Source organism: Melanotaenia boesemani, chromosome 1 (genome assembly GCF_017639745.1).
Source record: "Melanotaenia boesemani isolate fMelBoe1 chromosome 1, fMelBoe1.pri, whole genome shotgun sequence".
NCBI lineage: Eukaryota > Metazoa > Chordata > Actinopteri > Atheriniformes > Melanotaeniidae > Melanotaenia > Melanotaenia boesemani.
In genome coordinates, this window is record NC_055682.1 from 32,502,579 (window position 1) to 32,526,339 (window position 23,761).

At 39.2% G+C, this 23,761-nt stretch overlaps 1 protein-coding gene across 6 annotated transcripts in view; it reads left to right on the plus strand.

Annotated features, from left to right (window-relative positions):
* The window catches only part of LOC121643525 (transcription initiation factor TFIID subunit 4-like), a 98,727-nt gene that overhangs the window by 20,630 nt on the left and 54,336 nt on the right, over window positions 1-23,761 (plus strand). For all 6 annotated transcript variants that reach the window (XM_041990990.1, XM_041990995.1, XM_041991013.1 and 3 more), the window contains 4 exons: window positions 3,124-3,199; window positions 4,217-4,331; window positions 12,717-12,886; window positions 21,655-21,785. In XM_041990990.1, the coding sequence (XP_041846924.1) occupies window positions 3,124-3,199; window positions 4,217-4,331; window positions 12,717-12,886; window positions 21,655-21,785 (492 nt within the window). The remainder of the gene's footprint in view (window positions 1-3,123; window positions 3,200-4,216; window positions 4,332-12,716; window positions 12,887-21,654; window positions 21,786-23,761) is intronic.

Sequence of the window (23,761 nt, forward strand, 5' to 3'; positions counted from 1 at the left end):
TCGGATATCACTCCATCTTGCAGTGTCATGCTTCGCCTCCAGGAACTTGTTTGATGGGTCTTTGTCATGCAGCAAGACAGTGACCCCAAAGCACATCTCTAGGCTGTACAAAAACTACTTTTAGAAGAAAGAGAAAGATGATGTGCAATAAGTCATGTCAGGCCCACCTCAGCCACCCACCGCAGCCTTATACAGCCTGTTTGGGATGAGTTAGACAGAAGGGATGGAACCATTCGACCAATAAACACACAGCTTCTCTGGGAGTGCCTTCCCACTGCATAAAGGGAGGTTGCAGTGAGTTAGACAGAGTTTTTGTATTTTCTGACAATATTGTACGTTTGAACACATTTTTTGTTCAAATGCTAGACTGGTACTGTATGTTAGTAAGGATTATTTAAAGCAAAGCTATGCTGCAAAATGTACATTATTTTTTGTTTGTGTTTCTACTTTTATAGTTATTTTTTACAAATAAAGTTAGGGAGGATTTTTCAACTTTCGATTTTTCACTCGCTTTTGCATGGACACAGTGAGTCTTGAGGTCAACAGTCAGTAATAGTGTAAGCTGATCTACATGTTTGACCCTTGATATTCAGCACGGTGTCCCTGATATTTTCTTCACCGTTCCTGCAGGTTCTGAGCAGTTTATCCGGAGATAGTGCAGGGACCACTCTGAAGTAAAACCAGGTGACCTGCGGGTCCAGCACTGGAAAGCGACGGCAGTTTCAGTTCACATCTGTGCCACATTAGAGGATAGTGTGCACTGTTTCTGTGTGTATGCGATCCCACAGAGCACAGGCCTCTACGGTTAGGCTAAGTGAGGTTAGACTTGAACTGGTCTGATCCAAATGGAGTGTGGGGCAAACTCAGGGGTTTTCTTTAGCCTTTTAATCAACTCTCCCCTCTTCTTTTATTCCTTTTTCCCCTCTCTATCTGCTGTCCTTTTTGGCTTTGCCTTTCACTTGCTCCCTTTCTCTCCACATCTTTCCAGCAGGATGTATCACTGTATCTGTATCTGCCCCCTCTTCATCCTCCCTTCTTTGCTTCCTCTACCCGTGAACTGTTGAAGGGTGAAGTGAGGTAACTAGGTCAGCCCCAGGTCAATTTTAAAGCAACATGGCAGCCGCAGTCTATGTCCAGAACATGCCTCTGGTCTCTCTTACTGTCTGTCCATCTTTCTTTTCTTTACAGACACACACACACAGACACACATGCATTCAACACCAACATAAGCCATTAAACAAAACATCAGTAAATCATCGCCACCAGCACATCAGCACTCTAAAACCAAACAAATAAGTGAGTTAAGGAGAGAAAAAATCAGCTTTTACATATAACTGATAAATGGAAGTATAATAGTGCAGAAATATATTTGATTACACCCAACGCGCCACAATGTGTTACATCCATAGCGTGATATGTTGTAGGTGTAAAGCCATTTATTTTCATTGCCAGATATTTGAATTATTCTGTATTTATGAATATATCTAAAGGGCAATTTTAAATAAAGGTGTCAGTTTAAACTTAACTTGTTAGCTAGATTTTTTTTTTAATTTCACTGCTAGCTGTTAGTGAACCTGACTTAAAATGTCTTCAGGGCAAAAACATGAGCTGCACAGACTTGATAAAGCTGTGAATGAATGGAGTGATGCAAGTAGGCCACATCTCTTCAAACTGTAGAAGCTTTTTCTTCACTGCAGCAGCATGTATAAATACAGAAATCTGCTACATGTGATGTTGTACAGTATGCATATTAAGAGGCAGCAGCTGTACACTGATCAGCCATAACATTATGATTCACTGCTCAGTCTGTCAGGCTTTGGACAAAGATCATCTAAGGATGTCCATCATATTCCATCACATTGGTATATGGGGAATATGGTAACTGATATCTGCTCTACAAAAATATTGAGGTAGGTGGCACAAGCCAAAGTCTTGGATGCAAGTTTTCCCAGCAGAACACTGCATTGTATAGATGGGCAGTGTTACTCAGCCTGTCAGTGGTTTAATGTTTTGGCTGATTGTTGTATATTATGATACAGTCGTGAATATTATTTATGACAAACAGATAGCAAAAACATGTTTGGTCCAAATCTGGCCAACATTTGCAACACCTTGAGTTATGGTGTTAACTCCAAGTGAGCATAGCTGCCAAAAGTCAGCCAAATGGCCACCACATATGGCCCACAAGACACTTACAGTATCTCATATCTGGGCCAGCAACCCACATCTGGCCCACAGAACACTTACCATTCCCGTAACTGAATCATAAGTGCAAAAAGTGTACCAGATTAGGCCCAAACATGTCTGTTGTCTGAGAGGTTATTGCAGAAGAGATTGACACCACTAAATGTAACATTTACTATTTGATCTTAATGTTTCTTTTCACTAAACCACAGTCAGTTAAGTGTAAAATTGGGAAAACAATTTGTAAAACTAATACAAGCAGTTCTTCCCATGATTCTCAAACTTCCTACCTGATTTTTTCTCCCCTCTCTGTTAACTGTGTCGCTGGCTGGCCAGAGGTGCTAGCTATCTCTGCCTGTTATGAATGTATTTTTTTTATCCCCTTCCCTCCCACTCTTAGAGACCCCTGCAGTGGATCTCTTGGAAAAAATGGCCTCTGTCTTTTTTCAGTAGCTTGAACAGTAATATAGCATGTGTCAGGGAATGGAAAACAAGGCTAAAAAATATGCAGCAAGAAGCAAACTGGTAGAAATGGATGGCTGTGCCTCAGGCTCGGCCCGTAGCTGCTACCAAGGAAGGAAGTGACTCTAATAGCCCAGCAAAGCCCACCCTCCCCTGCTTCCACCGCTTCTTCTTCCTCTTCTCTTAGCACTACTACTACTACTACTTAGCAGAAATCCACCCTTCTTCCATTTATGTGATATTAATTTGACCTCCACTGTTTTTTTAAATGCTATGCAGCAATGACTACTTTTGAATGAATGCACCTTATCGATAGGCTCCTTCTATTCCACATACTGCTGCAGATATTCTTTACATTTTATCTAAACATTTCTCAACGGGATTGCACAAAAAATGAGCATTGAGTTTATTGGGGATGCAATTTTAAAAATTTTAATTTCCCTTCTTTCCCTCCTTCCACTTTTTTTTCTGCCCCAGGGTCTCAAGACAGGAGGTGTTGTCGGTGGCCAGGTCCGGATGCCCGTGGTGATAACGCAGTCCATCAGAGCACAGGGTGAGACATCACCAGGGCTGCGCCATCTAAACATTCACCTCTTTCTTTCTAAAAAAAAAAGAAAGATTGAGGTGAAAATTCTTCACAATATGAAAGGGGCTTGCAACTTTTAGATCTTTCAGTGAGGCTGTGTGATAGAGCAAACACACCAAACTTAGCCTGTTTGTTAGGAAAAGAACCAGCAAAATAGGTTAAACATCAGATAGCCATTAGTGAAACTGAATGTTCCCTCAGTGGGCTGTGAGATGTGTAAACAAGCAGGAGCCATAGAGAGAACAGGTGTTTTTTTCCCCCCCGTCTGGTTATAGAGCTTCTCAAACATTTGTGCTGCTGCTTACTCACACTGATTCACAAACACTCTTCCCACAGAAGCCCACAAATATCGCCCCAACACCAGCCGGGTGTAACGCTCTCCTAAGAGAGCTGTGTTCTCTCCAGTGGTGTGTACATGTTTGTACCTGCTTTTGCTCAAGTGTGTATGTGCGTCTGTGTACGATCGGAGGTGCATACAAATTTGATCTGCCCCCTTCCTCAAGACTGCCTGCAGTAAAAGATCTGTAGGTTGTTTTATGCCCATAAATTGGAATGCGGGGATAGTTCTAAAAATACTTTTCTGTGCCTCTTGGCTAGGAACATGCCTGTTAAAATCAAGTTTAAATTCACTCTGGCAGTCCTTGTGCCTCTCTGGAAAACGTGTCTCGGAGCAGGATGCGGTTTAGGAGTGTAAGGGGAGCCGGTGAAGCGCAGTAATATTGACAGAGCGACGCTCTCCGCTACCAACCTGGGGAAAGCGACAGTACTGCCCCCGCCACACCACCACCTACACACATACATACACCCATCCATCTATCCCTGAGAGGATGACACAGACAGCTGAAGGTAGTTGTTACACAGGATGATATTTGATGCAGACAGAAGGGGACTCTTCAATGATAAGATAACTTTTTTTCCTTCTTGTTTAGCTATTTCTTCTCCGTTTTAAAAATTTTTTTTTTAATGTCCCCATTTTCGTCACAGGCACAATGGGAAAGGGAGCCATCATCCAAGCAGGCAAAACCCCCGTTGGCCTGCCTGTTCAGATCTCTGGGAATCAGAAAAACAAGCTCAACGACCCTGGAGGAGGCTCTTTCAGGTACAACTCCTTTGGCCGGGAGACTTGTCTGTAGATCACATGTTATTCCAGTCTGCCATCACATGGGGGCAGCATTTCACTGAGCAGGTTCTCCATGACTACAGGCTACACTCTCAGCTAAGGTTAAGAGTGTTTATCCGAGTTGCCTGCCTGGCCACCTGGCTGGCTGCCTGCCTTTCTACCTGGCTGGTTGATCGGTGGTACTTTCTCTCTGCGCCCACCTCACAGCAACACACTGCCAACCAATAGATCACCCTCACACTCGCCCTCCTTGTGTCAGTGACACAACTCATTGGCAGGATTGCAAATGAGCTAAATCTTAATTTAGAAAAAAGATAATTGTGTCCAGATGGTTGGAATTTCTGGATGCGGTTCTGAAAATACCTTCTGGTTAAGTCAAACATGCAGTACTTAGCCTGCAGCTTTGCTGTCTTTCTGGTTTTGTCTCTGTTTCAGCTGGGCCTTTGTCTCAAAACATAAAAAGGTGCATTGCCCACATGCTGCCCTTTGTGGTCTATGTTTTGTGTGAGTTTTGTTATTTTGTCTGTTTGTGCAGCATTTGCATCCTAATGTGTTTGTATATGATTACATAGATTTCTCAATTTTCTCTTGTTTGTGCTCCTGCTTGAGCACATCCAAGAACATTTATGGTTGAGTGTGTGTATGCATATATTGACAGGAAATGGAGGTTTAGAATGACCCCTCTGTGACTGGGCCACAGCAAGATGAGTCTGGGTCACATGGGCCAACGGGTTCATGATAATGGTCCCCATCTCCTGAGGGGAAAGACAGCGCCTGGAGCTCTGATTGATAAACCAATAAATCTTTAGCTGCGTTGGTAATTAAGCTGTCAGGCTCGCTTGTTACTGACGACCTTCTCTCCCCCCCCTCCCTCGGTGATCACTATGGCCCGCCACATGAACGCACTGGTTTTAACATAATCCCAATAAACACAGTAACACTGTCCCAGAAGAAAAAAACCCTTACTGACATCATGTAAAATATTTCTTTTGATACGGATCAGATGATTTTTTTATTCTGTTCTTCATTTTTATGTTACACAGAACACATGCAATCATTCACACATCCATCTGTCAGTCTCTTCATGAATGAAAATCTGTTTTCTTTTAAATTTCCTTGACATATTTTTATTTTCACTCACATTTAAATGAGCTGATCCTTACCGCCAGCCGCACCAGTAAACTTGATGCTGTTTGTGCCATGTGAGTCCGTGTGTTTGCAATTAATAAAGTATTTTCAATTACAATTTTGGCTCCCAACAATTATGAGATAAAACAAATATTGTTGCTGCAGCCTGTGAAGTAGCGGCACTCTCATTTTGTCCTGTGTGATAAATCCACTGCATTGTTTTGCCTTCGGCCTTCCCTAAAAGTCCACACTCCCTCCCTGTAAGGTTGGTTATTTCAGCACAAACTAAAATGATTGGATGACAATCTTTAGTTTTGCTGACTAAATGCACAATGCTTCCAAAGTCAGAGAGAAATAATTTTGTATAACTGTCATTATACTAATTATGATTAGTATTTTAGCCAGGATGAAGTGTGCAATCAATGGAAAATGTCCTCATGGTGACACCTACTGTAGCAGGAACTCATATATAGTGTATTTCTGCACATTTGCAACTATATGATGATGCCTCTGTAGTGTCAAGAAACTTTAGTTTAGTTAGCAGAGATCAAAACAAAGGCAGAATACAAACATGAGTACTGAATGGTGCTGGAAGCTGCAGGACCAAGAGGTCATTGGGTTCCCACCTCACCTCACCTGTCCCACATTCTTTTTAAACATTATTGTAACACAATGGGTCTTCTGCGATGATCTGAAATATGTAAGAGCTGTTAAGAATTCTTTCTCTAGTTTTGCAAAGGTGTGTGCATCAAACGCTCTCCCTTTTAAGATTTCAGCTGGACTTATTTTGGGGTAAAACACCTCAGTTCTGCAGTCGCATACACAGTTTGCTGTCACTTCTCTCACCTGAGGATATAAACATGCTGGAACAGAGCCCAGTGTTACAGGATGATTCATCTGACGACTTACTGCCTTCACACTGCATCAGACACCTGTAACTCACACATGATGACTTGCATGTGAAGAGAGGTGACTGATATTTGTAGAAAATAAAAGTTCTTTTGATTAAAAAGTTTCTACAATATCTTAATCAGTATGTAAACAGTCACAGTACATCGTTTGCTTAATATGTTGGTACAGGAATTATTTTTGTCATTTTACTTATTTATAAATTAAATAAATGGATTTATTTGTTAAAATATGCAAAAAAAAAAAAAAAAGTAGCAGCTATCAGAAAAATGTAGGAAAAGTCTGGCCAAGTTCAGTCATGGAAACATTTTTGACCTTATGATACTGAGTCATGTAGCAACAAATTGGAAAAAAAATATAACCACATGTTGACTGTGAAGAAAAAGGAGCCAATCTGGTCAGTCAGCATCCACCATGCTCTCCTCCACCCAGCCTGCACCATGTTCAGCTGCAGTCTGGTACTGATGTGTGTATGGCTGTCACTCTAAACCGCTGGTCCCAGCGGGCCAGCTGTAGCACAAACACACACATACCCACTGCAGGGCTTGTGGGGTTTCCAATGTAGCTACAGCCTTCTGTGTTAAGTACTTGTGCTTGTGTTGGTGTCTGTGTATGTGTGTGAGTCTGTCTGTGTGTGGGTTACAGCACAGAGTATAAGCAGCTGTCTCTGTGCCCCCCCCCCCTTTCCTCTTACCCTCCTCATCTCTCTGTAAACACTCAACATCCGCTGTAATCACTGGCGAGCCAGCCTCAGCCCTCAGTCCTCTGCCAGCCGGCAAACTCAGCCTCAGCCCTGCAAATCCAACCCTGTCCTGTGTGGACATCCACCTGTGTGTGTTAACACACAAAAACTGTCATTGTTGCATATGGATGTCCAAAATAGGGAACAAACGTTTTGGTAAAACTCATGTTATGTGAGTTTTTTATTTTTAGTTTTTTTACAAACAGATATGACTCAGAACCTAAAAGCGGCCTCCCAAATATTGTTGACTTTGGAGTACAGAAGCCACAAAATTAAATTATGTCCTGATTTGAATGCCATGCCACTGTTTGGTATACTTTTACAGACTGAGAGTGAGTGGTTCACTGAATTTATAACAGTCACTTATTAAACATCTTCCTGTATTTGGCCAAATTCTTTGGGTTTTTCTTGAGCCACGACCTCCACCACAGACATTTAGGTCACATAACCAAGGAGCTGCCCAGCAAACCTCAGGCTGCTTTGAGGAGAATACTCCTCCAGTGGTGCATGGCTCCCAGCATAGGCACAACATCATGCACAGCCTGGGTGTTAGTTACCAGGATCAATCAGGGCCCCCTGCCAGGGCACAGAGACCTTTATCCACAGAGGTGTGGAGGGGGGTAGTTGCAGGCACCATTAAATCTAGGTACACAGGAGATCTGGATGCACCCCACACACTGACACACAGACACCACCTCTAAATGGCAAGTGCAGTCCTCTCACCACCACCACCTATGGCATGCCCTCGCTGAAGCACAAGCTTGATATGGAAACGACATGCATATGTATTCATGTGGCCACCGGGTTAATGTCCCAGAGCAAAGCCGAACCAATAACCGAGAGGCTGCTCTTTAGTTTCCGTGGAAGCTAATTACATCTCTGCTTTATTAGTGCAGAGGTATAGCTGGGAATATTTTGCATTTCATATTTCATTCCCCCCTTTTAATGTCAGACCTGTGTATGGCTTTCTCATTTGATTTGAGCCGAGGCAATGTCAAATAGCCCTGAAACCAGACCATCAGAGAAGAAGAGAAGGCCACTTTTCTTAGAAACTGTTTGATGTTTGGTGCACTGGAGTTATCTGCTGACAATACCTAGCAGATTAAATCTAGTTGGCTCTGTCTTCATTACTTCTGCTTGTTGTGTAAAAAAACCCAAGATATTTAATATTATTTCTTTGATTGAATGCAGCTGTAGATGTACCGGGTGTAGCTTGCTTCTGGTTTAATGTTAGGTAGCCATAATGTTTATTACAGAAGAACACTATTTGGATTTCATAGACATCAAATGATGACAATCCCTAAAATGATTTATGATTTTACATATGTGGAGCTTTTTTTTTGTTTGTTTATTTTTCCTTATCATACAAAAGCTATATGTCTTACTACATATAGCACCACCCCTACTGGATTACATTAATAGATTCTTTTGATTTGTTAAATCCCTAAATTATAGAGAAAAAATGGAAAAGATTTTTTGTTTTTTCGTGCACTGACAGCACAGTGATCATGAGTGAATGTAGCTAATGAGATAAAATGACCAGTAGGAAGAATTTATTGGCTTAGGCTAGGTACACACATAAAGATTTTCGGGCTGTTTTTGTCCCGATTTTGCCCCTTCCCGACCAAGGATGGCAAACGCCCCATTATCCCCTGTCCTATAAGATTTTCCTTTAAAAGTATCATTTCGTCTGAGTTGTGTTACAAACAAATTTGTCCCGACAATCAGCTCCGAAACAGGTTGTGGCCGAAAATCGGAAGTTTTGAACATGTTCAATATTTATGACCAAAGGTCTTCACGTGTGTGTGGAAAGCCAACAACTCCTGAGTTGTGACTGTGTGGATTGTGACGTGGAACGGAATGTAGCCAATCAGAGAGAGAGCTGACAGGTCTGTGTTCATGCTGTCTTCAGTCTGTTGTTTTTGTCAGTTCTGGATTTTTCAATAGTTGCGAGACCATCATCATTCCTCCGTCTTGTAGATCCTCTTCCATGCTGGATGTTGTGTTTTCCGGTTGTTGCCATGGTATTTTGGTTTTCCGGTTGTTGCTTTTTTCTTCTTCTTTGTTTGATCAGGCGAGATTTCTGGCTTGGAGGACTTGACTATAGATGAGTTGTGGAACAACATCGTTATGCGAGTACTTTTCTGTGATTAGATTATCGGAGCCACCACATACAGTACAATCAAAACTGTTAAAAGCCTGATTTTTCATCTTCACGTGTGAGGTCTCAAACAGATAAAAAAATCTCATCAGATTAAAAAAATCCTTATGTGTGTACCAGGCCTTAGTAGTTGGTGTTTTTTATGGGAGCCTATTGGACCCAAAGATTGTTTGGTAGCAAGCAACTAAAGGCTTCAAGTGCTGGCACTTTTTAAGACCTACAACCTTTTTAGACAGAAAGCTGCACACTGATTGGGTTAGAGGTGGAGTACAGAATAAAATAGGAAGCTTGTTATTTTCTTGTAAGCTGGTCGGAAACTCTTGTTTTATATGTAGTACAGCGATCACCAACTCTTGTCTTCGAGGACTGGTATCCTGCAGGTATAGGATGTGTCCCTGCAGCAACACACCTGATTCAAATGATTGGGTCATCAACAGATTTGGGCAGAACTTGACAAGATCTTGGAGATACATTTTATTTGAATCAGGCGTTGCAGTATGGAAACATCCAGTACCTGCAGGGCACCGGCTCTCGAAGACCGGAGTTGGTGACCCCTGATGTAGTGTATATGTTGCAAGCATCTGTCCTGCACCAGGACAGTCTGGGGGACTTTGTTAAATTGGGAGGAAGAATTTGCACCTTTTTTGGTTTAGTTAGCTTTCACAGCCAAAATACTGAAGCTGACCAAACTACCTGAACAACACACAGTTACAACACCTGCTCGCTAGAAGGGGATATTTCCTGAAACTACCACTGAACAAGAAAACTGAAGAATAAAATCCAGCTTATCAACTGGACCAAAAACAGCCCGTTCAATGAAAATAAACAATGGATCAACAATATATTTTAGGTTTTTGTTTTTACTTAAAAACTTAAAACTTAAAAATGGATAAAGTGGATTTTGGTGGATGTGGTTCACTGCTGTGACAACTCACCTGTATGCCCAAAATCACCTTCTTTCCCTGAGATAATGCCAAATTCCAATTTTTAAAATATTTTTTTAGTTATAACTTTGTTGTTCATGTGTTGATGCTTTAAAAAACTAAAAACGAACGTGCAAATTACAGAGATCATTCTCTTTGCAGTAACACGTTTATTTACAAAGCCCTACGTAAAAAAATGGGTATCGTATTGGTATCGATGATAGTAGCACTTTGATTACTTAGTATGGGATCAGTACTAAATCTTGTAGTATCGCACACCATGGCCCCGAAGTGACTCACATGCATAGAGGAAGACATGACGTTACATGCAGTACATTGTGTTTATGGAGGTAGATTTGGATGCTACACATGTTGCCATGTCTGTATCAAGCTGTGCAACCACCAACATAATGATGTAATGATACTGTTCTGTCTGTTGTTTACATTCAGTGTTGCTTTGTCCCGCCTCTTCACCTGCAGAATTATTATATCAGATAAAATTCAACATGGTTGTTCAGACTGAGGTCTTTTTTAAAAAGATCAGATTTGTATACGATTTAGCACCATCTGCAAAAGTGGCCATTGTTGGAATAAAATAAATTTGATTTCTGTCGTTCACACTGTCAGAAATGTGATCAGATATGGGTCACACATGTACAAAACAAGCTGGATTTGTCTCACTTTTCCTTGCAGTGTGAACCTGTTTTTGGTATATTTCTGTGGTCACATTACAGTGCCACTTACAGACCTGGCAGACATACTGCAGCTTCTTCAGTGGTTTTGTTTAAACGCACACATTTCCACATTTAAAGACAACATTTTGAACATGAAATCCGTTCTGGCTCCGTGAGGATGTAGCCTAAAATTCGTTTGTCATTCTTGCTGCTAATTATGTCAACGTTTGAAATGAACAAATAAAAAAAGATTAATTATGGACAGGTTACCTTAACTTGAAGAATTGAAAAAAAAAAGAAAGCATGTTTTTAAAGTCAATATTCTATTAATGTTGTATAATGTATAATATCTTATAAATATGTAATATAATGTGTAACAGTGGTATATATAAAAATTACAAAAAATGTCAAGTTTTAGAGCTCTGCGTTACTATTTGTGTTTTCTCATATGCCAACTTCACGATTTAAGCTTTCAGTATCTTTTTCTTGTACACTAGTGGATCTCTATTAAAAACTAACAATCTTTCTTTTTTTACTCAAACAATAAAAGATAAGTACATTTTGAAATCCTGTCAATCTGTGTAATTGTCCATTGTGTCCACTTGCTGTCACCTTTAGCTGACAAAGGGCAGAATGAGCTGGAGTTTTTGTGGTTTTTCTTTTGAAGTTTAGCACTCAAACACTAATTGAGTGCTGGACTCCTCAAAGCATGTGGGCTTTGCCTCTCTTTACACAGCTTCAAGTTACACAGATGTTATCCACTGGAGTTACAGGTTAAGCTATCTGTAAAGATGTGATGAGGAGGAGTGTAGAGCCTGAGGTGCAGCAGAGGACAAAATCCTTGGCATGTATCAGTGCTTGTGCTGTAGTGGAGATTATCTCTGTGAAGGTCCAGTTTTAGTGCTCGGAGAGACGAGGAATAGAAGAGAGAAGGTAGAGATGTGTGAGGTTCAGGGAGCTACTCTAATTGTCTTTGTCAACCTCCCGCCGTGGTGTCAAGTTTCATATCAGCTCTCTGTGGCCGCACCAAGGAGCAGTAGGGCCTCGGCGGGGTGGGGTTGGCTAACGGTGTGTGCCCACACTCCAAGTGGCCCCATGTTGCACACACAAAAGCACAGTGACACACACACACACAAGCTCTGTCGTAACTAACAACAGTGGCATGAACGTAAATGACTGTGGAGGTGAGCCAGTGAGCGGTGAGAGGCCACTCTGTGTGTGTTCTGCGGTTCTTTGTTCTGTGGCTCTTTCTGTCAGTGCTGTTGCTCGCTTTGGGCAAGTCCTGTAAGCAAAACATGTCAGTGCTCTGCTAATTCAGGCCAGGATCAGAATCGCTGCATGCCAAGTGTCATGATTGTGGGGGAATTTTTCATGCTGTTGACTCACAAAGCTTTTGCAGGATGTGGGAACTTCTCTTTCTCAAACACAACTACTTCAATTCTGCTGCATATATGGTATAAACACTGCATTCTCCTGTCTCTACTGAGATGTAATAACACATAACATTGTGAAATCAGCATTATACCTTTGAATTATACCAGTGCATCATGAAAATAAGTCAGTAGTTGCAGAGAAGTGTTTGAATGGAGTTTGCTAACTTTGGTGTATTTCCAATCCTCAGTAGCATCTTTACGGAGCAAAGCTCCCACCAAATGTTCTTCATCTCAGCTTTTCAGTGTTGACACTAATAGACCCTGTAATGGAAAGTGTGCCATTATGACCAAACGATTTATCCTTAAAAGAAAAAAAATTAAAATAATGAGGACGATTGTCTCATTTACAAATCAATGTGCATTTTCATCATATCCACTATTTTCCTTTTTCCAGAGACGATGATGACATCAATGATGTGGCCTCCATGGCCGGGGTGAACCTGAACGAAGAGAGCGCAAGAATACTCGCAACCAACTCTGAGCTAGTAGGAACGCAGATCCGCTCATGTAAAGACGAGGCCTTTCTCCATCCAGGGCTGCTACACCGACGAATTCTAGAAACTGGTGAGATACATTTACAATCCATCACACGCAGTCAGAAAGTGAAACCTGAATGCAGTCAGAAAATTTTGGCTTCTTGAAGTGCATGTTTTTTCTTACACGGGAGGACATGTAGGATTAAAAGAAAAAAAAAAAATCCAGTAACAGGATGAAACCAGTATGCTGTCATTTGTGTGTAGAGAATGTTTTTTTCTATCTATTGTGTCATCACTAAAGACCTGATTTAGTTTCCCTCAGTGGCTCAGACTCAACATTTTCTTGTTTGGCCTTGGTTTAAATTTGATACACTTAACAATTCTTTCACCTCCTTTAATCAATTCTTCAGTGGCTGTCTGAACTGACTGGACCCCAGGCACACACATAAATACTTTATGGGTTTGTCTTTTGAAGGCTGGCGGTCAGATTGTCTTCTGGACTAAGGGAACAGAGTTTTGAAGAAATGGAATTTTGATTCTCTCTCTTTTTGCAGATCTTGGCACTCTGATGGCACCAAGTTTTGCATGAGTTAATCAATGCAGGTGGAGAGGTCTCTCTTTATTTTCACTGTCACAAGATGAATGGTGTTTTTGTTATTTCTCTTTGCTAGAAGCACTCAGTTTCATTACTTTAAATATTCTTTTGGTTTTGCTACACAGTGAAATCTGTAAAAAGGTATAATGAGCATCATCTTTCAAAATAAAACTCTACCCAGCATCTTGCTCCTGTGCAACAGATCAAAAAACACACAGCGTAATTTCACGAGACGGGGAGCCCAGCACCCTCATCTTGTTTCATCTCAATTAAAGTATCTTTAGTGTAGCGTGGGGGCCTGCAGGTCATGTTTCGTTATGTGGATTCTTGCCTTGGTTGTTATCCCGTCACCTTGGGGTAAAGGGGTTGTTTAAAAATATAAATCTTTCCTCAGGGGGGCACACAGCATGGTATGGGGCAGTAGGCTAGGGTGCCCCCTGCTGGGGAAGTGGCACTTATGCAGCTTTGTTGTGTCAGTGATTGGAGTCTCCACACTCGTAGCTGACAGCAGTCCGAGGGAGGCTCCCCTGGCCTGCCAGCTCCACTTAATCAGAACATCTTGGCTGCTCCTCTCTACTGTACAAGCACCAACTCAGACTTTTCTGCAGATTATCGTTTAGCTTCCCGCTAAAACTTCACTTTGACCTTTCCTGCCCTGGGATTGCCCCCATAAAAACACAGGTTCTTCTATTTTTACTTTACATATTAATATTCTTAGTATATATATATATATATATATATATATATATATATATATATATATATATATATATATATATATATATATATATATATATATATATCCCAGTTCCCCTATTTGATTTAGCTCTTTATTGAAAGTTCATTTCAAGAAATGATGTTGGCTGCATCTCTTCATCCCCTTTCTTTATTATTGCTCTGTCTTGTTACCTTTTCCCTCTTACAAACATTGTGCCATCCTCCTCTCCCAAACCTCTCTCTGCCTCCTCCTACCCTCAGAACTCTAGGCTGGTCCTTGAGAAACCACAACACAAGCACAGCTGGAGTTCTCTACAACAATGTTTCTCAAACTTTTTAAGGCATGACCCTCAAGATAACATACGTTGGTGTTCGTGGCCCCCCCACCCCTATGCGATGACTTAGTGATTAATTGTGTGATGTATCAAATGGGTCATCCTGCAGCATCTCTTAATGTAAGCCTGGAAAATTGTCAGAATCTTCATAAATAAGAAGATAAAGTGGCTTTTGGTGGTTCACCGCTGTGACATGGCACTTACATGCAAAAAATCAGCAATAGTGTCAAATTCAGATTTTTAATACGGCATGTGTACTAACTTTGTTATTTATACATTAATGTGTTTAAAATTTAAGGTGCTAATTTAAAAATGTATTTCTTCATTAATGGTTTAATTTTGACAGCCCTGGTAAAAATCCTAAAAGTATTTGATAAATGTAGGATATATATTTTAAAATTATCTGGCGACCCTCTGAAAGTATCTTGTGACCCCCTGAGGGTCCCAACCCCCAGCTTGAGAACCGCTGCTTTAGAAAAGCTCCTCAATGTAATGATAGTTCTAATGTACCTTAAAGGTCCATACACACATGTGTGCTCAAAGACTGGTGCCTGAAAGTTTCAAATTTTCTCAAATCTTCAGCCTTATATGTGTCTCACAATCAAAGAAAAAGAAACCAAGTTATAAAATGAGGAAAAGCCTCCATCCATTGTCTGTACCTGCTTAATCCAGCTGAGTGTCTCATAGGGAACTGGAGCCTATCCCTGCTGCTACCTGGTGAGATGCAGAGCAAAACCTGGACAGTTTGCCTGTCCATCATAGAGACAAATGTGCACGTTAACTCATTCCTAAAGCTCGTATAAGACAAGGGTCTGTAAGCTCCATTTTCCCCTCAGCCCTGTTAAATAAAACTCGTTTAGAAACGGAAATGTTACAAGACCTTTTGAAAAAAAGACAACCTTTTTTATATAAATATCTAGGAAATTTGTTGTAACTTTTGAAGAACCACATTTTTATTTTTAAGTGTTAAAATAAAGAAAAACATGAAACTATTGCAAAAAAAGGATAGACAGACTATATTCTATGCAATGTAGATATATGTGGAAAATGATGTAAAAAAAAAAAAAGCCCATAGTTTCCAAGCTAACAACAAGAAAAATAGATTAAAAAAATATTAATGGCACTTTCAGTGTCATTATGTTGTGGAAATTGAATGCAATTGACTTAAAAATAGCTAAAAACGGCATTTGTTATTATGTCTTTATTTAAAAACATTATCAGAATACTTTATTAATCCCTTTGGAATTCCTTAGGGAAATTGTGTAGTTTGTTCTTTAGTATTTTTAGCCATGTGTTACGAGCCTTGCTTGTGTTGTTACTTCTGTTAAATGTAAGTCACTTTGGATAAAAGCTTCTGCTAAATAACTGTAGAATAGAATAGAATAGAATAGAGCCATTGTGGAAGGGCCAGATTAACCTAACATCACCAATCACCAATTAACCTAACACGCATGCTTTTTGACTGTGAGATGATGCCAGAAATCCTGGAGAGAACCTGGTCGTGCAGAGAGAAGAACATGCAAACTCCACATAGAGATGCGCAGCTGAGGAACCAGGAATCTTTCAGCTGTGAAACAGTGTGAACCACCACACATCCTTGAAGCCCTGGAAAATACCATATTATCCGTATTCTTTTAAGGAAAATTAAACATTAAATTAGCCTGAGAGTCAAACGTAAGTATAATTCTTGGATCAACATTTAATAATAAGGTTAAATTAAGTGCAATAACAATCTGGTTGTAGATTGTGCTCAGTTTTACTTGTAGAAAGTAGAAGTGTAGTGGGTGAGAAGAAAAGGGATTATCAAGGACCGTAGTAAAACAGTGGTCGATGCCCATGAGACGTGAAAGAAAATAAAAATTTCAACTCCAGTTTCAACTCAATTTTTCTACAGTCAGACAGCCTGGGTATGCATGGAGAAAATTTATGGCTACATTTAACCTCCTTCAGACCAGCCCACCTGGGTAAGGTATGTAATAGTCTGCAAGGCCACAAAGGAACTCCAGATAACCTATAATCAACTCCAAACCGTCTCACATTGTTTAATGGGAATGTTTATAAGGACTACACTGATCAACAATGGTGTACATAGCAGGACTCCAAGGAGAAAGCCATTGCTCACCCAGAGCTGCCCATCTGTAATTTGTTAAAGATCCCACCGATGAGCCACAAGGTCAGAGTAGTACTTTTTAGTTTAAATAGAAATCCCTACTGTGAAACATGGTGTGTGGATTAATTAATTAGATTAATTGGATCAAGTGTGCACTTGACCCCAGCTTTAAACTCGCTTGTGATTTTTAATTTTGAAACATTTGCAGTGGAGACAGTAGCTCATGTCGCTGTAGTTTCAAATTTTTAAGGATCATTTGAAGCTCTTCAAGAAGGTTTCAGGTGTACCTTCAGTTGTACAAACAAAACGTGGTGGGAGTGTGTTGGTGATGGAGAAAAGATATCTTGTTTCAAGGAGGGCCACAGCTTATATACTGCTCAAAATAAATAACTAAAGGCAACAGCTAAACAATGCATCTTAGATCTGAAATAAAATGAAATATTCCAGTTGAAAATCTTTATTCATTACTTAGTGGAATGTTTTGAGACAAAATAACATAAGAATGATCAATGGAGACCAAAATCATTAAGTCATGGAGGTCAGGACAGGGACAGTGAGATGGTCTGTGGCCACCACCTGCAGGACCATTCCTTCACAGGGCTGTACTGCAAATTGACTTTCATTTCCACCTGTTGTCGGTTAAATTTGTACTACAGCAGGTGAAATTGATTCACAGTCAGTATTCCTAACTGGACAGATTGATATCCCAGAAGGGGGACTGACTTTAAACACATGGTAATGATTGAGTAGAATGAGCCGTGTATCGCTGACATTACTTCTAATTTCTCTACCTTCACCAGTGTTACAACTACTGATAGAGCTAGTATGCTTGTAGTTACAAGCTTGTCCCTGTCACAGTTGTCATGGTTGAATTAAAAAATATTTTCCTCCTGCAATGTTAACCCACTGTGGATAGTTAGAGGAATGTGAGATTTATGACAGGATTTCTTTTTTAAGACTCTCTCTGAAGGTATTGTTAAAAGAGACTTTTTTTTCCTGTATCTCTGATTTTTGGTCTCACAAAAAACCAAAAAGTAAATAAAAATGAGCTCTTTAGCTGCAAAATGCCTCACTACTTTCTCCAACTTTATAATATAATTAAACTTTTGTTCATGTTAATTCACGTTAAACACTTTTTATATCATCTCATATATATATATATATATATATATATATATATATATATATATATATATATATATATATATATATATATATATATATATATATATGTATATATAACAACTTTAATATATGAGTTTTTTTGGTGAAATCTGTGGAAAAAATGAGTGAAGCAGAACAACAAATTTATAAGGAAAATAAATGTTATTGAAATTGTCTTTCGATGTAGATTTTTGTCCCGCTATGCAAGAATGTTTTATGTATACATTGAAGATGAAGATAGTTTAATACCAGTATGTTGACTGATGCATAGTGTCCACTACAGTGGGCACCTATTTAATTTAAAAGCTGTTTTCTAGTATATGCATGGGTGAGGATTGAATATTTGCCAGTTAGCCACTTCACTGGACATTAGTAAGTCATGCATTAATTAATATATGCACACACATACAAATATATATGCATAGATAGATAGATAGATAGATAGATAGATAGATAGATAGATAGATAGATAGACAGACAGATAGATAGATAGATAGATAGATAGATAGATAGATAGATAGATAGACAGATAGATAGATAGATAGATAGATAGATAGATAGACAGATAGATAGATAGATAGATAGATAGATAGATAGATAGATAGATAGATAGATAGATCAACTAAAAGTCAAATCAAATTAAAAATAAAGGAAAGCATCACTGTATATATCTGAAGAAGTAAAATATTGTATGTGAACAAATGTGGGAGTTTTTTTTTAGTTGTTGTTTGTTTTTTAAAAATTCATGCATCAGAGGGTTAATGTGTGTAATAATTAGGTTTGTAGCTTTGGACGTGAAGGCGTAACAATGCTGCTTGTCTTGTGTTTTTTTATTTACTTTTGTCATCAGATTAGTTCCATGATTGCAATTATCTTATCCATGCAAATATTTAATTTCCACATCAAAATGGAAAATCCCCGTAATAATCCAGTTTTTATTATTCTCTGCAGGAGTCTGTTTGACCGTTTGCACCTGTTAGATTTATTCTAAGCATGGCAGCTTTGTTTCCATCGATTCCACTGTAACAACTATCGGCTGTTTGCTCTGCCTTTGGTTGCCTTTGTAAGATTACAATGACATATTAGAAGCCATAAATAATTACTGCACTTAGCGCTGTTGTTCCAGGAATTTCCCAGAGCCAATCTTTCAGTTTGGAGACAATATTGAGATACATCTGTTTTATAAAGTTAAATAACAGAAGGCAGCATCATACATTTGCTTGTCCGGTTTGAGTCTGACTAAAGGCTGAATCAGAGATTCTTAAAGCTGTTGAAGCAGAGAGTACTAAACCTGTTCCAGAGTGGAGAAGGCTTAATGTGCTTTATGTTAGACTTGATCAGAGCCAGCAGATTAATATCAGCTAAACAAAGAAAGGTCTGGTGCGAGAAAACATCTCATAACCTGAAAAAAAGTATGAGAAGAGGAAAAGAAAGCAATGTGTCCTCAGCTGTTTTAATCAGTGTGGAAAAGAGGAATAGCATGCAACAGCACTCTGTTATTGCAACTTATACTTTATTACCAGAAATATATGTTATATATATATCCATCTGTATGTATATATATATATATATATATATATATATATATATATATATATATATATATATGTTAACGGCTGTAACTTATTTAAGTAATTAACTGGGTTAATATTTTTGACGCAGTTAACGCATGTACAGCATGACAAGCCCATACATCTGTCATTTCTCTGTTATATTAGCGTGATGTGGAGAAGCACGATAGAAAAGATCAGCCGGGTGGCTTTATGGATGGACTTGAGAATAAACACAGCATTAATGGAGCAACCCATGGACGTTGCCCCTGTGGAGAATCGTGGTGTTTTAACTCGTTTCTACACCTGTGCTTTTCCCGCATTTTTTTTTAATCTTGCAACAGCCCAGCTGAGTTTTGCACTAACGTGTCTGCTCTTGTGGATCTCTGGTCGTCTCTGTTTGTGCAGCAGCTGCTTTCTCCCTCTACTTTCAGGTTGTTCCGTTAATCATGACAGCTTTCAGTGATCAGCTGATCGCCTTGTCTCTCTTGTTGCGTTTGTTTATGGTTCAGCTGAGAAGGAGGAAACTAGCGGTTCATGGTTCACACCATCACATATTTACCCAAAAGCATTGTTTTTGGCAGGACCTTATCTAACACAGTAGTTGCCTGGTGGTAGACGGGGTTTATACTTCAGCTATGCAGGGGCGCATCTAGAAAAGTTTTGATGGTGGGGAGCCATGCTGGAGCACTGACCAGGAAAAGGGGGCACAAATGAGACCTTTTTTTAGGTCTAGGTGAAATGTTTAACTGATTATTACAACCAAAGTGATCATCTAACAGGTGTTTACTTGCTGCTCAAGGACTTTTATCACTGCTGCACAAACACTCACACTTCAATGATAAAAAAGAAAAACCTGTTTTTATCCACATCATCAATTTTATTAAAGTTTCTTCATCAATGTTGATTGTTTAACTTCAGTCGTCACATCCACTGGTTTTATGACAGAAATTTTCACCATGGAGACGGTTGGTGAGATGATGATATATGAATTCTGAATTGTGATCTAGAACATGGTAGAGATGATGCAGAACAACATATAGAAGTACATTACGTGCTGCATTTACTGACTATGGGACATCTGATGTTTATCAAAGGGAAGCTCAGTTTACAGCAAATATTTGAAGCATTGACCTTTGTTGATACAATACAGTAAAAACATGCAAATTTCAGGCATATAAAAACTTGCAAATGGTGATTAATCATGATTTTATGAACCATATTTCACAGCCATTAATGCAAAAGATGAGATATTTCTCATCATTCTGAGCCAAGGGAATGAAACAACCAACAACCTTGTTGCTAATGTGGCAGAAGACACAAACCAGTCTGTGAGAGTGTAGGTTAAACTGTCTTTGTTACTGGAAAATTTTACAGCCTTTAATGCGTGTCACGGCTGCTATCTTTATTATCCTTTTAATAGAAGCTATACACAATTTATTAAAGCTGTGGAGATCATTAGTCTGCTCTTTTTCTAGGTGAAAAATAATGATTAGTATCAGTGCAAGTTGAAAAACCGTGTTTTTGCTCCGTGGCTGAGTCTCTTAAACTTTTTCTGAAATATTAATGCCCCTGAAAGATTGTATTTTTAAGGAGAAGAAGCCTATTAGCGTTTTTCTCTGACCTTGTGACATTGCCACATGTATTGCCACTGTAATTATGAGGCTAACAGGGCTCCCTCCATCTATTTCAAAGCTTGAGCGGGTGAGGAGTGTATGTATTGTTCAGCTGATTTAAATAATTGGTGTGGTTTACTTAAAAAGGGTGCCAGAGAGAAAATTATGTTAATGGAATAATTCAAAAGAAGGTTGGAAGAAGATAGTAACCCTACCAAAGTCTGTCCTCTCTTTTGTTATGACTTCAGATGAGTTTCGCTCCCAGGAAACTAAATTATCCTTCTGCAGAAAGAGATGGTCAGCGTCGTTTACACACTTGAAGGGGCTTAACTAGTGAAACTGCTCGGGAATTCGCAGTAAGGCTGTGAAACAAATGAACTTTCCTGTCTGATGAGTCCTCTCTCTCTCTCTCTGGGAGTTAATCGCACATACGGATTCAGACAGTTCTGTGTGGATACAAGTGTGTTTTTATTTTTGTTATTAATATTATTTGTGAATTATTGAATGTTTGCATGCAGTGTTTGTGGTTGTTTTTCACAAACACAGATGATGAACACTTTTATCATTTTAGTAAATTAATACATGAATTTATGTTACGTGATCTAAACTTCAGTTGATGGAGTTGATGATCAGCATTTTATTTATTCGTAAGAAATCAGTAAGTAACAATGAGAAATACAAACTGTTGTCTAATTAAATGCTATTTATTTATTTATTGTAAAAGCTGTATTGAGTCATTAGCATTTTTTTCTATAAATATCCTTCACAGCAAAGAAGTTTGGAGTGACAGAGGTCCCCATGGAGGCCGTCACATTCATCTCACATGCTGCACAATCACGACTTCGGACTGTGGTAGAAAATGTTTCTGTCATTGCACAGCACCGACTGGACTCCTGTAAGGTACGAAGAGTGCACTTATACACACAAACGCATGCATACGGTGCATGCATCCATAAATATTAACTGTGTCCTGAAATCAAAGCTTCAGTAAACCAGTGCATGCTTTGGTAATTATCATTGGCTCTGTTATACCTCTGTGCTCCAGAGGAACCAGCTGTCAAATAGCTAACTGTATCATCTAAAGTCACAAAGTTGCAGTCTTACTAAGACACAACCATTTGCATGTGGGTGCAAATCATAAGCGATCCAGATGCCGGTGTACAGTTCTGCAGGGGAGGTCCAAAAATTTGCGTAAATCTAAGAACAAAGGTTCAACCATAGTGGCCTGCCAGCGGCAGCTGATTGTTCCTCGCTGCTGCAGCACAGGCTGAGAATGCATAAAGCTGCTTACCTGCTCAGTTAAAATATGGACGATGCACACTTTGGGTCAGAATAATTAAATCAATGAAAACAAAACATTTTATCAGATATACTTGGATAAATAATCTCTGCCATAAGACTCCACTCTCTGTTTAATTACATTCAAATTTGTTTTAGAATGTGGGATATCTATAAACTGCTTTCATTCTAGAGGATACTGCTTGTTATTTGTCTTTTATTGATGTTATAGTCTTCTGTACTCTGGAGCAATACAGGTAAAAACATTGACAATGACATACAAGTTATGATGTGTCTATTAAAAAAATACAAACTATTATGGTTTTAAAAGAGATGAAGATACAGCTGTGTTAAACCACTGACCCCTTCTGATACTTTATTGTCCTTCAGAGGAGAGAATTCAGCTGCTTATTATTGGAAGGTGCGTGCAGGTTTCTGTTAATATTAGCGGAAACATGGTTGTGTTTTCCAACTTTATTTTGGATGCTAATAAAAAAAATCTAGAATTAAAAACAAAAATAAATAAAATTCCATGAATAAAGATTTTCCTCCTTCACATGGTCTCTCCACCCTTGTTACACAACACACACAGCTCCCTCTTACAGCCAACAACAGTGTTACGTCAAGTGTAAAAGTTGAGACATGCTTAGTTTTGGATGTACATGATGGCAGTGAATCACCTCACACAAAGCTTTATAAGTGTGTCTGCATGAGTCATTTTGAAACTCACCGCCAGAGATTTTGCACTCTTAAGAACAATGAGGCCAGGTGCAAAAATCACTGTTTTCACATATTTCAGGCACCAGCTTATCACTTATTTTGGTATATACCAACAGTAACATTTTGATCTGAAAACAGAGTTTGTTTCAGCCACAAATAATAGAAAAGCTGCACCTTATCCTGTTAGCTAGGGCTCTCACTCTATACTCAGATTTCAAGCTACATTACCATGTCATAAATTAATAACAAAAACAAAAGACAATGTTAAAAAAACTGTTACAAGTTGTAGGATAATGTAATGTAGCAGAAAATATTCGTTGTGGGTTTATGCAGCCATGTTTTGACACTGACAGAGAACTATGGCGTGTGCACCATATTTGCCATTCATGCATGTTTGGCCTGTACATCAGGTAAGCTGTCCGTCAGCAGGTCAGAGTTTTCTTCCCATTCTGTAATCATAATTTACCATCCTAACAATTGAACAGTAAAGGTTTAGGAGAGGTGGTAGAATAAAGGACTCTTATTGCCTTCTTACTTGCAATAGTTGAATTTGCTTTAAAGGAAAATAATGCACTGTATCTAGGCTGACTGCCAACACCGCTGCCTCTTTGCTGTCTGCTTTGTGTGTGAGAGTTGAGGCTGAAATTGTAGAGCAAACCTTCAGCATCAAGTTTTTCTATTCATCATTTACTTGGTTCATGCCCTGTAAAATAAATGAAAAACCCTTCCTTTTAGATTTGAATATACTTCTTATCCTTTACATGTAGTCTATAGTCCTTAAACAGACTCCTACCACGCTGCTGTACCACACTAGTAAACAGACAAGTTGTGTTGTCTTGGAGTCTTGTTATGTAAGTAAAAGAAAAAAAAAACTTTCT